This window comes from Rhagoletis zephyria, unplaced genomic scaffold (genome assembly GCF_001687245.7).
Source record: "Rhagoletis zephyria isolate East Lansing unplaced genomic scaffold, Rhagoletis_zephyria_1.1 Rzeph_scaffold_00052, whole genome shotgun sequence".
Taxonomy (NCBI): domain Eukaryota; kingdom Metazoa; phylum Arthropoda; class Insecta; order Diptera; family Tephritidae; genus Rhagoletis; species Rhagoletis zephyria.
Window position 1 is genome coordinate 618,603 of NW_016157136.1, and position 18,276 is coordinate 636,878.

Consider the following 18,276-nt stretch of genomic DNA (forward strand, 5'->3'; position numbering starts at 1 on the left):
GAATGATTTTTTTTTTGTTTTCTTTAATCAAAAATTCAAGAGTTTTCCTTTCGTTTGGTATATGGGAAGTATTGGTTGATATCTTCTATATATGTTTATTTTATTCAAATATATGGGCATAAATGATTTCCCGTACAAAAACACTTCGTCATCGTTTTGCAAACACGTGCATGCGTTGGAAGTGAGGAAAGGAGGCAAAAAGTATGTATGTGTACGTGAGTACATATTTCGGCTTTTGATAAACAGATGGAGCAATATTTACATATAACCTAATCGCGTGTGTGTACATATGTAAATACATACATACGTATATATGTTGATTGCAGTTAATGTGGATCTGTTTCTATTTTTAGTAATCTATGTATGTCTATACATACATATGTACATACATATTATATATGTACATACATATATGAACACATGTATGCATAATACGCGAAGACTTTTCGAAGTGAAACAACATTTAGAAAAAGTCCAATCCAAGAATAAAAGTAAAGGTGAGGACGTACATAGATAAAGAAAAGGATAAAGGCCAAGGTAAAAATAAACACAAAAACAAAGTTGAGTAAAGATAAAGGCAAACATGAAGACCAAGGTAAATTTAAACACTTTACTTACTATGTATAAGTGCAAAGGTGAAGGGGAATATGTATATGAAGAATATGATAAACATAAAAATAAAAACAAAGATAAATATAAAGAAAAAGATGCGGATGAGGATACCGATAAAAGTATAGATGAAGATAGAGGAAGAAAGATTAAAATAAAGGTAGTTGTAGAGAAAAGGATATAGATAAAGGCACAGAGACTCAATCTCGGAACTATTTCGGGATTTTAGGGATTCTCGGGACTTATCGATATAATCGATATTTTGTTGGTTTTTTTATCGATTTTGTTATCGAAATTTTTTATCGATATTGTTATTGATTTTGCTATCGATATTTTTGGAACTTATCGATATAATGATCGATATTTTTATCGATTTTGTTATCGCTTTATTATCGATTTTATTATCGATTTTATTATCGATTTTGTTATCGATATTTTTATCGATTTTGTTATCGATATTTTTATTGGTTTTGTTATCGATATTTTTATCGATTTTGTTATCGATTTTGCTAACGTTTTTGTTATCGATATTTTTATAGATTTTGTTATCGATATTTTCAGAACTTATCGATATAATGATCGATTTTGTTATTTATTTTGCTATCGATATTTTCACTTATCGATATAATGATCGATATTTTTATCGATTTTGTTATCGACATTTTAATCGATTTTGTCATCGGTTTTGTTATCGATATTTTTATCGATTTTGTTATCGATACTTTCGGAACTTATCGATATAATGATCGATTTTGTTATTTATTTTTCTATCGATATTTTCGGAACTTATCGATATAATGATCGATATTTTTATCGATTTTGTTATCGACACTTTAATCGATTTTGTTATCGATTTTATTATAGATTATTTATCGATTTTGTTATCGATATTTTTATCGATATTTTTATCGGTTTTGTTTTCGATATTTTTATCGTTTTTGCTATCGATATTATAATCGACTTTGTTACCGATATTTTTATCGATTTTGTTGTCGATATTTTTATTGGTTTTGTTACCAATATTTTTATCGATTTTTCTATTGATATTGTTATCAATAACCATACCACGTATTCTACGTTTAAATATAGCGGCTGTATCTCCGATACAGCCTGCAGACCAAGACGAAGGCGCTGGACTGTTCCTTTTTTACCCACCCTAATACACGCACATATATACATACATGTAATTACAATTATATTCATACACAGCGTCCATAATGTAAGTCAATAGGCCAGTAAAGCGTCAAAAATTCTTCTTAATTGAGGATGTCATCAAACACATCGCATCAAAAAATCACTTCGTAATAAATAACGTCAATCGTACGAATCGCCTAGTACACTTACCTATTTCCAGCAATTTCAACCCATGCAAGTACGAGTATAATCACATAAACTCAATTGTTTGTATATGCATTACCTACGTTTTCAGTAACGACTATAAACAAAAAATGAAGGCTTGTCACCATCTGGCTCATTACGATTTACTGACACGTTGAAAACACTTTTCACAAACAATTAACTACTTCCTTTCGTCGTTTAAATATATGTAAATAGAAAATATATGAACTTAGAGTTATACAAATATACATACATGCTAGCATACCGCGTGTTTGTTGTAAAAATTGTACGTGTCCCTGAGCATTTCTTTTTCAAATCACGAACGCGGTCCCGGTACTGATTTCAATAAATCAAGTCTTATGCCCCGTTATAATAAACCTTCCCGGTTTTTCTGTCAGCAGTAGATCAAGAAATCAAAAACCTGCCCTTTAATGCAACAATAGTACACACACTTTTGAAAAAGCACAGCAAAAACCACCCTAAATGCCTTTTCTACTCCAACCTTTGCGGCAGGGACCGAACATAACAGTTATTGATGAAAATTGTCATGGAAAAATTCACTATGAAGGATATATTCTACAACTAAGTGATACATACCAATCGATTTCTTTTGTCACCGAGACTCAAATTTGAAAATGAATTTTTATTTGCAATTTTTATGCAAAATTAAAAAAAGACAAAAACAATTATTTTTGATTTTTATATTATAAATCCAAAATAACTATTATTTTTGATTTTTATATTATATGTCTTAGATAACAGTTATTGAAGACTTTTATTACAATCAATTATATGATCAAATGCTTTTCATATTTTCATGTGATGTGCTTTTCTTAGTGATTTTACTTGATTTTCACGTACTTTTTATACAGTAAATTACCGCTACTTGCGAGTCAATGGAATCTTATAAAATGGTCTATTTTTAAATTAAATTCTAAAAATATTTTTTAAACGTTTTCGATTTTAAAATTTGCCTAAACTGTTTGGGACAGTTCAGAATTTCATAAAGTTTAATTTGTTTTTAAAAATACTAATAAGATTTTTGGTAGCATGCATTCAAAATTACAAAAAAATTAAATGTACTATATATTGTACAAATGCACGGAAAGGGTTAAGTTCATGTTTTGCGCAATTTTCAAAACAAGCGAATTTGTGCTTGGCACCTCTACAATATTAAACCCTTGAAAATTCCATATTTCACGCAACCCAGAGACATTCTACGAACAGCGCATGAATCGCTACAAGTTCTATTGAACTTGAAAATCTTGCGATCTTGCTAGTACTCTTCAGCCTCAACTGTCAACGAGCTATTTAGTGAATATTTGCGGCTCCTGTTGCTGTCAACAATAAGATTTGAAATCATCAACAATACAACAAACTCAGCATTTTAAACCAGCATCAAATCGACATTTTGTCAGCTTGTTAAAGCTTAAACCGTACAAACATTCATACATACATACGAGAAGCTTCTTTGCGAGATAAGTGGAATTTATTATTGTGGCGGTAAAGATCAGAGGCCATCGCACAGCTTGTGGTGCGCTCACAATCATCAAACATACCTACCTACATACACACAAGCAAAAAAGTATGCCTCCAATAGTACCCCAAAAGCGTCAAATCACAATCCCAAGTGCCTATTTAAAACAAAAAAAAAAAACTTTTCCAGTGTTCCACCCGGTATCATATGGTACAACAACAGCGGCGGGAGATAGATTTGTTGGCTGGCTGCAGAGTCGATAATTCGCTGTTGACTGGCTGAATTGAAGCGAAAAGCAAAGAAGTTAAAAATTGTAAACTCAATTGGCGCTGATTTGTCGGCATTGGCTGTGATCCCCATGACGGCTATGCTGGCTACGTTGGCGGTAGATAGGCATCATCATAAAGAACAGATTGGTTGTGGCAGTGACAGGAGCGGCACACTATAAAAGCAATGCCAAGTGTCAGTAGTTGATGAGAAGGAGGAAGCAGAAGAAGAGGCAGTAACAGAAACAGCAAAAGAGCAAGCAGTGAATACCCGAATTGATGAAATTGTAATGACTGAAATTTGGACATCACTTTTTTCACATGCACTTTTGGACTACCCCAATATAAAATATATATGTATGTTATTTTGATAGGTAAATTTTTAAACTACCTATAAAATGATAGGTACATTTTTAATTTACTTGTATCAAGTATATGGAGCACGGATCAGTCTTAGTTAGAATCATTGGCATGGTAAATTCCGTCTTCTCTGCCAATTGATCACACTGAACGCAGTCGGGCTGGAAATATTTTTTTTTTAGAAACTATTGTGCATTTATCGGCCTTTTAGAGCAGAGTCTTGATTTTTGTTCATATCTCACTACGTAAGGTTAAGTTGAAGCGACTGCCTTCATTCAACGTACTAGGACAGAGGTAAATAGACCCAGTGGACCCGATTTGATACCAATTGAGAGCTCGCATCCGAAACCGTCCGTTCACCTAGAAGTAGAACCAGTTGGTTAGGTTCAGAAAGTGCATGAATTCGGGCATATCCGCTTCACTTAGGTCTGCTCGACAGACAAAGACGTGGTGGTGAAATGAACGTATTCTGTAAAGTAATAGAGGAGGCGAAGGTCCGCCTCAGGGTATGTACGCTACATTCGACCTAGGCATTAAATTCGACGCTAGATTAAAGTTCGAGGAGCACATGCATTACATTTTCGATAAGGCTATAAAAACAAACTGCGCGCTGACGAGGATAATGGCAAACTCGAGGGGACCCAAACAAAAGAACAGATAACTACTGGCTAGCGGGCTGAAATCGGTGATCCTCTACGTATCCGAAATCTGGGTAGATGCAATCCATGGTAGCTTCATACTGCCGTGGCTTTTTGGACGGTGTAGGAAGATGCAGCTTTTCCGGTGGCTTGGCTGCACCCTATTGATTTACTGGCGAAGCGTCATTCACCGTTGCTGGTGCTCCATTAAGATCGGCTAGACATAGCTGAAGCAGGTTGCTATTGAAAAAGCGTCGAGGCGTACAAAGACCCCGGACAACAATACCTACGCACGACCCTGACTCTCGACTTTAAGTGGAGGTGCGGCCCGTACAGTTCGTACAAAAAGGTTAAGAGGAGAGGGTGGGTTAAAAGACTCACAGGGGTGAGGCCACAACGAACAGGAACGTACGATAGAGCGTAGTGCTCAAAACCGCCTCCCGACAAAATACCAAACAGTAGTACCGGGTGGTATACTGTACTGTCGACATACAAAGAGTCTTAGTTCGGATTGAAGTTCCACTCTACGGTTTCGATGCGTTCTACTTGTATGAAAAACACTCTCGATTTCATTCACGTCGAGGCAACTACGGCAGAAGTCATTGGCCGGCAAACGCATTCTGCAAGTATGCCTTCCAAGTGGCCCATAATAATAACAGTCATCAGCTTTGGTACAGGACGTTCAATTCGAACGAGTACATCAAATCTTTTATTGCCGAGGCTGGACCAGATTTGTCGAGTCGTCCCACACGTGGGCTCTTTCGACAAACTTTTATTTGCCTTCTCGACGAAGCAAGTGTCGAGCCATGTCTTGCAGGTAGATACTTGTGTATCCGCCTCGCAAGCTCGTCCGCTGCACAATTAAGTCGAATGTTTCTGTAGCCTGGATCATTAAGGACTTTCCTACATTTTATGGCAATTATTGACGAGGTCTCAAAGCAATCAAGTGACTTGATAATTGCTAGGCTAGGTCCCTTGTGTACACACTCTGTTTAATTCAAGGTGAAAAAAGCATACGCTGGATGTCGCATGGTCAAGGCTTCGCCTTTTCGTTTGTATGTAAACCGGTCCAAATAAACTTGGGTTGATTGCGGTTTCCATTTTACGCAGTAATTGTGAAAAAATAAATGAGTAAGCGATAATCAAAAAACATCGCAATCGAAATGAGTTAAGTTCGGTAGCCGCTAGTCCTTTGGAGTTGAGTAAAACCATTAAACCTGAAGAAAAGGGCGCACCTACATACATATATATATATGTCATTAGACCTCTCTCCTTATCGTCTGCCGCAGAGGACATAGATATTTTTTTGGCGAATGTCACTACACCTGCCGATCTGCCCCTCTACGTTGGAAAGACCAGGTGGAGAAGGACTTGGCTTCACTTCGCACTTACAATTGGCATCTCTTGGCACAGAAGAGAAAGGACTGGCGTGTTGTTTTGGACTCGGCCAAAATCGCTTAGGCGGTTACAACGCCAACAAAGAAGAAGAAGTATGAAAAAAGAGGGAAACGCTAGGCTACAGGTCTGTTGGCATTGCATGCCTTTACATAAATGGCTCTGACCAATGACAAGATCTGAAGGAGATGCAGAACGAAAGAGAAGGGAATGGAGCATATCCCATGTGAGTGTTCTGCCATTAGCAGACAGTGTATGAGTCTTCTGGTGGCAGTCTTTCCAGTATTACAGTTTGTCAAGACGACTGCGATGTTCTTCAACACGGCTACTATTATTTGGCCGTCTAATGTGGTCGTATTTTACCTGGAAATGCTATGGAAATGGGGAGTCAACCTACCTAATGTAACCTAATCAAGTAATGATCCATACTTTCACTTGGAGACATTGTCCATTGTGGGTGTGCTCTTTGAGTGAGCCTCAAGAGGAGACACGTTGCCCTAATCAGAGTTCCTATTCGAAGAGAAGTGAAGGTAAAATATTTCCATAGAATTAACGTACTAAACAAATTGCTCTCTCAAATAAAATTAACGAGATCCAAGAGTTTTACCTCCGATATCTTCGTCAAACTGTTGAAGAAGCAGAGTAACCACAGATAGTCGCCATCATTAGAACATTGTTCGAATATCACAGTGACCTTTGGTGTTGGCGGTAAAGACTCTTACTGTAAATTTATTAAGTTTCAGAAGATCTTCTGTCTTTTTCCTACAAATCCGCGGCTATATTAATCTGCAGATTGTATAGTCTTTCCGCTTGTTCCACAAGTCATTGCTAACGGCTAATGGTGTGTTTGCCAGTTTGTACAACGTGGATCACTAAACGGTAGTAGCACAGAGTTCTCCAGCTCGTTAATAGGCATCTCATAGCAGTATTTGGCCATCTCATCAGCCGACCGGTTCCCTTCAATATTGCTATGTTCTGTAACGCAGCGGAGAGTGATGTTGAAATGTATCAGTGATGCCAAAGATGCTTGAGATTTTCATACAATCCCCGACTTCACTAGAAGTATTTTGGATCCTATTACTTTCAAGACTACTTGACTAATGACAAAGATAGCTGCGTTCCCGTCTGTAACCGTGCTACTTAGTAAGAGGCTAGCCGCCTTATCTATTACGTAGATCACTACTTGGAAGCCACAACAGTCGTTCGGCAGACGAAATCACTGGTTAATCTGCAGTTCCCCCAAGTGGAGCTATAGTGCCGAATAAGAAGACAAGATAATTATTGTATATAAATTTTTCCTTCAACAGATTTTTTGTGCAAGTCTAACAAATATTTCGAAACACCACAAAACCACTTAAGGGACAATTTTTTAATTAAAACTTGCAACGCCTCACACCAAAAGAAATACATATATACTCGTATAAGTAAACTATACGTTGCCTGGTCTATGAAAGTTTAGTAATAAAAATAAGAAATATTAAGACAAAAATTGCGAAAGAATACTCACAATATTTGATGAGCTGTCAGTGTTTGCCGACTTGTCAGTCAATTCTCGACTGACTGTCTTCAACCGCAACAGCAGCAGCCAACAGACGCTGTGAGGCATTCATTTTGTTGTCCATCAAAAGGGTATAGTTACAAAGTTACTCTGTTACAAACATATATATGTACATTAGGGTGGTCCTTATATATAGCAAACAAATTTTTACTACACAATTCCTAAGCCTCAACCCCTACATCGTTGCAACTATAATCGACATATATGTAAATTTTGGTCCCGATTTGAGTCGGTTAAGGCGTGTCCCACAACGCTCAAAGTTCAGATTACCCTATGAAGACGTCTTAACCGACTCCTATCGTAACCAAAATTTATATATGATTCTTCTTTCGTTCTTAGTAGTATCAATTTTGGGTATTAAATGAAAAAAAAAAAACAAAATTTTTAATTTCTTGGATTCCATAGAGGCATCTGGCATCTGACCATAATTTATATGTGATATCTGTGACCGTAGTTTTACCGATTGAGGTGGTGAGACTGCAAAAAACGTTCATTTTTTAAGGACCTGCCTAACGTTCGTACATACACTTTTGTATGACTATATATAGTACCCTCCATATTATTTATATCTACTATATATAGTTAAGTAAATAGCCTATGAAAAATGCGTGCAACCAGTGGCGAATTTAACGGTCAACAAAAGAAACAATGTTTACTGGGCCCCCAACAGAAGGGCCCCAGTGCTCTCACCAGCAAATAGCTCAAGTCAAGTCATTAACGATAAAACATACATATACATCAGCGGCGCACCCAGGAATATATTTTAGGGGGGTTTTATATTTCTGAAGATATATCACCAGAAAATACTGAAAATTTGCATTTATGCAAGTTTTACGTACAGTATGTAATAAATAAATAAACGTTTTAAAATTCATATACTGCACTTCATTTACATAAGATTAACAGAACTCAAAGCCTTTTAACCGACTTCAAAAAAGGGGAGGTTATCAATTCGCCGGAATACATAACCTTTTTACCACGTGAACCGATTTCAATAATCCGTTTTTTTATTGGAAAGATGGTACCTCAAGGGTCGTCCCGTAATTTGGTTTAGAGAACCGATGATTGGATCATGAAGAAATTAACGGTACCCCTAAAATTGTATATGGGTGTTTCCATGAAAATGTCAACCAGGACTGAAAAAATAAAAACAACTGAAAAGGGTTTTTAAGACGAATTAATAAGAGTAATGGCCCTATTAAGCTGGTATTTCAGGGTACTATTTTATATATATATAAGGAAAATTTGAAAGTTAGGGGGGGGAGGCGCTCGAGCACCCCCCTGCCCCTACCTGGCTACGCCCATCATTCGTTTGATAGACGGAATGCACGCTTCCAGTATTTTAGACGTACGTACATTCCGGGAGCTTAACATCGACTCGGAACCGATCCTGTTGCAGCCAAGATACGCACCAGCCTCTGTGCAGAAAAAAAAAATGTGCGCCCAACAATGCAAGGAAGGCCTAACGTCGAAACGCTGCAATCACAACAGACCGCTAATATATTCGCCACTCTACTCACACACCTGCTCTCTGAGAGCTCTCTTCAACAATCCGAAATACGCGAGCAGTGAAACTACATTTTCAGCTCGCCAACAAAGTAGAAGGATTTCAGCGAGCCCGAAAGAACTAAATATTAGTACGATGAGGACTGTCAAGAGGCTGCGGAAAAAAAATATACCGCCTACGGAGCCACGCTGCGATCAACGCGAGCCATGTGGGATGCGAGTTATGTGGGATCGTTAAAGAATCGGCGTGCCTCTTTAGCTAAAAACGCACTCAATAATATTTCTCTATCTTTTATATTGAAAGACAAGTTGACACAAACAAACATTCATATTGACCCTTTCGCACATGTTGGACACAATGTTTATACACATGTTGCGATTCTTGCAGGGATACACTTGTGGCAGTGGTGTTGGCCTCAACCCCTCAAGCTGCTGTTACAATTTTTCAAACAGGTGCCAACCCTCCTCAAAAATATATTCGGCAGTAAACTTTCCTAAACCTCTTCAGTTTGATACCCATATTGCAATATTCGATTTATCTTATCAACATAATTTAACTAAAATTTTCAAACAGGTGGCGACCCTCAAAAAATATGTTCGGCTATAAGCTTTCTTAAACCTCTTTCTTTTGATGGCCATATTGTAATATTTACTTTTTCTTTAGCAATTTATTTAAACTGGCAGTTTTAAACAGGTGGCAACTCTAAATTTTTTTTTAATTCTATATTCTAAGTTGGACCTCTTGCAATACACTGGTGGAAACTGCATTCAGTTCCATGCATTAGTCTACGAGTGATCCGCGTACAAACATACAGACAGACAGAATTCTAAAAATTGTTGATTTGGCTTCTGTTGCTCTAATAAAGACACCCCACATTAATTTTTCCTTAATATCTGTAATGTACAGCTGTTACAATTTTATTATATGTATAGATTAGTGACAAACTCAATGTGTTTGGATTCCGCAATGGAAATATTTTCTGAACAAAAAGTAAGACGCGGATTAAAAGTTGCATAGTAAAACCTTTCTGTATTTAATAAAAATTATTCGACATACCGTTTGTATTAGTCGGTTTACGATATATGTGTATAACAAAACTGGGCCCCGAAGAGATTGCTGACTGAGCCCTTTTTCTCAAATCCGTCACTGCGTACAACAGTCGCTCATAAATTGGCTGCAAACATTGTTGCGATAGCAGCAGCATGGTGAGCTGCAATAACTGCAATTAAGTGCATTGCCATGCAAGGTAAACTTAGAATTATCGACTCACACACATACACACACACACACATACACACATAGATGGAGGGCAAACACTCACTTACGCACTGCAATCAATCAAGTGCAGAGCCTAGCATTTCGCTTAAACAACATTTACTACCGTAATTCTAGATGTAAGATTTCTTTTTTTTTTTCCAGTTGCCTGCCACACATACCATAATTTTAAATGCATGTGCGCGCATGTACACGCACATACTACATTTTCGCATATCAGTATGATTATTTGTAAGCGCACTCACCTTTCCGTAACTATTCAACGGCCCATTTATCCAGCGATCGGCCTCTAAACGACCGCTCAACAAAGCGCCTGTATCTGGATCGATGCGTTGCCATTCACGCACCTCACGTTGGAAAGGTGAACGCGGCGAACCATCGCCAATCGCACCATTGCCGCCAGCATCTGTTGCGTCTGCCGTTGCGCTGATTACGCTGAGGTGCAGATTTGGTTGCTGTTGCCTAGCCATAGCCATTGGTATGCGATGCGCTGGATGTACCAATTGATGATGACTATGAAGATGCGGATTATGATGATTGTGATGATGATGATTATTTGTTGTGGCTACTTCCATTTTATTATAATTATATATTTTTTCAATTTTTTCACAATTCAGTGCGAATGTTGCATGCTACAATGCGTTGATTTGGTATGAGCTGTGCGTTTGCTACTTTTTCTTCAGTTACTACTTCTGCTGTTGTGTTATTTCCTGTTCGTGTATATGGGTTTTTTGCTTCTATTATTGCTCTCTTTTATGCTACAATCGTAGTCTGCTTCTAAATTAATGGCAAGTTTAATTTATTATCATAATAATAATTTACGCTACACGCGAATTGCATTTATTTAGTTGAACGTTGGCGCTGCTACTGTCTGTACATAAGTGTATGTGTGTGTTCAGCGAGATATTATTATCCATACACATGTATGTATGCATGTATGCAAGTGGAGTGGAAGACTGACCAGTTCACGCTCTGATTTTCACATTTGTTGCTGTTTCAGTTACTTGCGTTTTGCTGTAATTAAAGCGAGAAGAGAATAGTTAAATTTTTAATTCAAAGCATAATTTTCATTAATATGTAGAAAGCTGCAAATGTTTAAAAAGCTTAGGGCGCAGGCTTAAAACTAACAGCTGGCCCAAAAAACAGAACAAATAAACTCTTAATCAAAGAAAGTTTATCTAGACATAAATCTCAACGGAAACTTCATAAATTTTTTTTTTTTTGAGTTTAATTAATTCATATTTTACTTGTATTATAGCTACGAGCTGGCATTCTATTTAATTATCGCCCAGCTTTAGTTTCAATTCACTGCACAAACCTTTCACTCATATTATAGCAAAATATTCAACCCTTTGTGCTACGGGAACTGTATTAAAAAATACCCTGTAAAAAATGTGTCTTTTTAGATCTTATTTTAAAAGATGCTCAGGTAAGTTTATTAAAAAATGGCAATTAGAGGGTTAAAATGTTTTACAGCGATGATAAATAGGACATTTTTGTGCGTTTCACTGAAGGTGAAAATGTGCTCCGATTAAATGAGAGTGACTTATGTATGCATAGGTGGTGATCTAAATTTAGACTAGTGCCTAATATCTTATGACTTTAAACGAAAAAAAAAATTTAACAAAATCTGTTATTTTCTATATTTTTCCCCTGCTGTAGTTTGTATTTTTTTAATTTTTTCATCGAAAAAAAATCTGGAATATTTGATTAATTTCTCAGGTGTGATAGTATGTACCTATCGAAAAATGATGTATGTATAATATTTTTGGACCACCCTAACGTATATACGGTTTATCGATAATTTCGTCAGTTTTCATTTACCACATTTCGTATTTAGATAAGTCAATTGCCTCGCAACACACATATATGTGAGTAAGTGGAACTACTTTGTTGTTTAACTGAATAACGGTAAATTGCAAATATCTCATAAACTTGTTCATAGAAAAACAAAATAGATTTAATTTTAGATAGTACTGTAGTGCTTGTAACTTTTTAAATACATACTTGTTTAAATATACTTTGAATAACTTTTAAGGTTGATTATTGTTCATAGATTTTTATATATTTCAAAATGAAAATTTTCTTTATTCATTCAGGAAAATTTTGTTATAGAATAAAGACATCTTTATTAAAATATAATAATTGTATATAATATAAATTCTCCACAATTGGCGATCCTGCCAGGAGCAGAAGGAAGCAACCATTGTAATCTACAATTAAATGTGTCACCTGCAGTAGAAGCTGACCAATCCAGTGGTAATTCAGTACTCGAAACATCGGAGAGCAACTTAGCATCATCACCAGAACCACCCAAATTCTACAAACCTACAAGTTAAAAATCTTGCCCTCAGCCGACGTACTGCCTCCACCGGTATCTGGTGGATAGAACACCACCTAGTGAAGAAGAAGTTTTATGCACTCATACAAGGACTATCAGATCACCAGCAGCCCGTTTTGCTCCGGCCGTAGATAATAAACAATTATCTGAAGAGTACTCACACTACGGCTAATCGGGTGCATATCATCAACCATCGCTAGAGGTACCAGGTGCCCCTGCAGTCCAATTTTTTTGGTGATAGCATAGTGCCACAGTCCAACTCTGCCCGCTTAGAGGCGAACCCATCAGCAGCTGCACTCTTTGCACCTACATTTATTTTTACAGCAGTTGCAACAACAATCACCTAAGCAGAGGCAACATCAGTGACATAAGCAGCAACCGCATTAGTAGCGTCAACATCTTCGACAATAACAACAACAACAACAATTGCTGTACAAGTCTATCGCCAGCGGTGTTGTTAGTGGTATTGGAAATAGTGGCGCCAATCAGTATGATTACCTACCAACAACGCAGTTACAGTCAACTTTAAAATTGCAGCCAACATTGTGACAACAGCAACAACGTTAATAGGCAATCCAGTGCACAAAATTATACAACATCAATAACCCATAATAGCAAGTATACTGTTATTATAATATATAAATATTTACATTTATTTTAATATATATTTATTATTTGTGTAAACTCCTTCTTCATTAATTATTATAATGGTCACGCGCACGCCTACACGAGATCCTTTGACATTGATCGATTTCACAAACTCAAACAATTCTAACAGTACACAACAATTAACACAAACACAATATTTAAATGAACAACAAAATTCAGAAATAGCAGCGACTTCGGTAAAATTACCAACTTTTTGGAATGACCATCCCGAAGCATGGTTCATTCATATTGAGGCTCAATTCGCATCAAAAAATATTACGTTGGATAATACCAAATACGAGTACCTCATAATTTCACTTCCCCAAGAGGTAATTATGACGGTGTTTGATATTATTCAAAACCCTCCTTCAGAAAGTAAATATGAGAATTTAAAAAGGCATCTTATAGAACGACATTCGCTGAGTGAACGTAAAAGATTAGACCAAGTGCTGTCTGCTTCAGAACTTGGTGATAGAAGTCCCTCCGAGTTATATCGATCTCTCTTGGTTTTAGCAGGTTCAAATTTCAGTGTAGATTTATTAAAAAAACTTTGGCTAAGAAAATTGCCAAAAAATCTGAATATTGCTTTAACTGCATCAAATGCTGTAAATATTCAGGATATGGTTAAACTAGCTGATGATATGTGGGAGGTTATGAACAAAAGTGAAGTTTGTAGCACTAGTATAACGACAACAAATTCACACATCGAAAGATCAATGGAAAATTTAGTTAAAATTACTTCTTCTAGTTATGTGTGAAAGTTTTGCAAAGTTGTCCATGGAAATTTGTTCTATGAGGCAGACCATGGAAAATAGATCAACAAGAGCTTCTAGACCATTTAGTAGGAATCGTTCGCGAACAAGGTCAAATTCTCAAAACTGGGTTTGTAGATATCACTATCGATTTGGCAGTAAAGCAAGAAAATGCGAACAACCGTGCTCATACAGGCAGCATGAATCTCAGGAAAACTAATTCCACCTATTACTTCGGCGACAAGTAATGGGTTAGACGAAATTTCAACACGTCGCCTATTTGTTTATGATAAAGACAACAAGTTACAATTTTTGATCGACAGTGGTGCTGAAATTTCAGTTCTTCCTTTTTCAAAATTCAAAAATAATGCAAAATGTTCTGATTTATTTTTAACGGCAGCTAACGGTACTACCATAAAAACTTATGGTAAAAAAATATTAAATGTAAATTTATGTTTAAGAAGAGAATTTCCATTTAGTTTTATTATAGCAGATATAACAAAACCAATAATTGGAGCAGATTTTTTAGCAAAATATGGCCTTTTGGTTGACTTGAGAAATAGACGTTTAGTAGACCCATTGACAAATATCTCAGTAAGTGCAATATCTGGTTTTTCGAAAATATCGTTGCCAAAATTATTTCCTGTAGAAGATAAATATACAAAATTACTTAAGGCATTTCCATCTTTAACATGTGATCCTGACTACAATAAACCCATTAAACATTCTACTGTTCACCGTATTATTTGTGTTGGTAAACTACCTTTTTCGAAACCGAGAAGACTTGATCCAATTAAATTTAAAGTAGCAAAAACTGAGTTTGATTTTTTAGTGAAATCTGGTATTTGTCGCTCTTCTAATTCACATGTGGCTTCTCCACTACATTTAGTACCCAAAAAGGAGGTCAATGATTGGCGTCCATGTGGTGATTATCGAAGATTAAATTTTATAACAGTACCTGATCGATATCCACTACCTCACATACACGATTTAAATATAAACTTGCGTTCAAAACATATTTTTTCAAAGATAGATTTAGTACGTGCCTATCACCAAATACCAATGGCGGAAGAAGACATTGGTAAAACCGCGATTACAACACCATTTGGTCTTTTTGAATTTGTAAGAATGCCTTTCGGTCTTAGAAATTCTGCGCAGACTTTTCAACGTTTTATAAATGAAGTTTTAGCGGACTTAGATTTTATTTTTGTATATTTGGATGATATACTTATAGCAAGTAGTAATGAAGAGGAGCATTTACGACACCTACAAATAGTATTTAAAACTTTAGACGATTTCGGCTTAAATATCAAGCCAAATAAATGCATTTTTGGCGCATCACAAATCGATTTTTTAGGTTACAATATTTCTAACGAAGGCATTAAGCCAACTTATGAAAAAGTCAAAGTCATTCGTGAGTTTGAACGTCCCAAAACAGCTAAACAAATGCAAAAGTTCATAGGTATGGTAAATTATTACCATCGATATATACCAAGGCTAGCGGAATTTTTAAGCCCGATTCACACAATTGTAACACTTGCCTTGAAACAAAAGAACCATAGTTTAATTTGGAATAGTGAAGCGGCACAAAACTTTGAAAAAGTCAAAGAGATTTTTGCGTCAAAAGTCCTTTTGAACCATTTTGACAAAACAGCAAATCTTTCAATATCAGTAGACGCTTCAATAATTGCGATAGGAGGTGTTCTGGAGCAACACATTGGAAATGAAATTGAGCCTTTAGCATTCTATTCAAAGAAATTAACAGCATCTGAAACAAAATACAGTGCTTTTGACCGAGAATTGTTAGCAATATATGAAACTATTAAACATTTTAGGCACATATTAGAAGGACGTAAATTTACGGTCTATACAGACCACAAACCGTTAACTTATGTTCTAGACTCGAAAATTGAACGTAGTCCTCGTCAGACAAGGCATCTTGAATATATTTCACAATTTACTAGTGACATCAAACATATTTCAGGCAAAAATAATATTGTAGCAGACACACTTTCGCGAATTCCAGAAGTAGAACCTATAGAAAATGAAGAGTTTAACCTTAAAAGATTATATGAAGAACAGCAAAAAGATACATTTTTAAAAAATTTTATTAAGAATCCAGAGGGTATTTATAAATTAATAGAAATTGAAGTTCCTATTCTTAACATTAAAATTTTTTGTGAAGAATCAAATGAAACTACTAGACCATACATACCACAAAGCCTTCGCAAAGAAGCATTTTCTAAATTACATAACATAGCTCATCCTGGTACTAGAGCTACACGACATTTAATTAAATCCAAATATTTCTGGCCATCAATGAATAAAGAAATCAATGAATGGGTTAGAATTTGCACAGGTTGTCAAAAAGCAAAAGTGTTTAAACACACTAAAACTCCTATTAGTAAAATAACTATACCAAAAGGTAGATTTGAGCATCTACATACAGACATTGTAGGACCCTTGACAATTTCAAATGGTTACCGATACATATTAACAATTATTGATCGAAACACTCGTTGGCCAGAAGCCTATCCTCTTAGAGAAGCCACAGCGAAATCAGTTGCTACTATTTTCTTCAAAGAGTATATACCACGTTTTGGGGTACCTGCTCAAATTACAAGTGATCAAGGTGTTCAGTTTACATCCAATATATTCAAAGAATTAGCAAAGTTTTTGGGATGTCAGTTAATCACAACCACTGCATATCATCCTCAAGCTAATGGCATGATTGAACGTCTACACAGGCAGTTGAAAGCTTCAATTTTGGCGAGGGGAAATTCTATAAATTGGTCGGATGAACTTCCTCTGGTCTTATTGGGTTTAAGGTGTTCATTCAAGGAAGATATTAAATCTACTGCAGCAGAATTAGTTTATGGTCAAAATTTACGTTTACCAAGTGAACTCGTAGTTCAATCTGAAAATAATTTTAATGTTAATGAGTTTCTTACAAAAATTAAACATCATTTTCAAAGTTTTCATTCAGGCATATCTCATCACCAAAATTCAAGTAAAATTTATATACCGAAAGATTTGCGATCATGCAAACAAGTTTTTGTACGTGTTGACAGTAATAAGCCGGGATTGAAACTTCCATATGAAGGACCATATGAAGTCATTGAAAAACATCCAAAATATTTCAAAATACAGATACACAACACGCATAGGAATATATCGGTTGACAGAGTTAAACCTGCATTTATAGAAAATAATTTTAACAATGTTCAGACAAAACCAAAAAAGCGAGTTACATTTTGTTTGATTTAAATAATTTCAATGTATTTTACTTTTTAACGAAGGGGGAGTATATGTAGTGCTTGTAACTTGTTAAATACATACTTGTTTAAATATACTTTGAATAACTTTTAAGGTTGATTATTGTTCATAGCTTTTTATATATTTCAAAATGAAAATTTTCTTTATTCATTTAGGAAAATTTTGTTATAGAATAAAGACATCTTTATTAAAATATAATAATTGTATATAATATAAATTCTCCACAGTACTATGTATTTTTAAATGGTGTAAATAATTGACGGTCAAAACTTAAAAAAATAGGAAACAGATTTTTTTTTTAGTATTTCCGATGAAAAATCCCGACAATCCAAGTCTGACAATAGATTTCTATATATCATTTTAAAGGCCTATAAATCCTCTGCTCACAACATGTTGGATCTTTAAAATTGAATGAAAATTGGTCATTCAAAAACTGATAAATCTACAAAGCCGTACTTTGTGTCCTACTAACTTATTTTTAAAAAGTCTATAAAAATATGCAATGATACTTCTAATAATTAGGCAGGGTAGGGGGACCGTAATATACATACATATATAAATTAATCGGTGAATAAAGTTGAATTTGATTTTTTTTTTTAAATAAGTTATTTGTAAACCATAAATATTAGTTTACCAAATACATCGGCAAAATTTATAGTGGATTTTTTCCTTTTCATGTAGTTAATATACGTTCTAAATATGCATGTGCTTGAAATTAGTGCAACTTCAGTGCGCTGCTGCGAGCGCACTGCATGCAAAACACTGGAACATATATCCACCAATGAAACCCATAAACAGCTTAAGCTTTCAATCAGTTATTTCACTGCACAACGAAC

The 18,276-nt window shown here is 35.6% G+C and overlaps 1 protein-coding gene across 2 annotated transcripts in view; it reads right to left on the bottom strand.

Moving 5' to 3' along the window:
• Nucleotides 1-18,276, bottom strand: part of LOC108368646 (uncharacterized) — a 108,219-nt gene that overhangs the window by 46,822 nt on the left and 43,121 nt on the right. For both annotated transcript variants that reach the window (XM_017623547.1, XM_017623539.1), the window contains exon 3: nt 10,669-11,437. In XM_017623547.1, coding sequence (XP_017479036.1) covers nt 10,669-10,998 — 330 coding nt within the window. In that variant the 5' untranslated portion in view covers nt 10,999-11,437. The remainder of the gene's footprint in view (nt 1-10,668; nt 11,438-18,276) is intronic.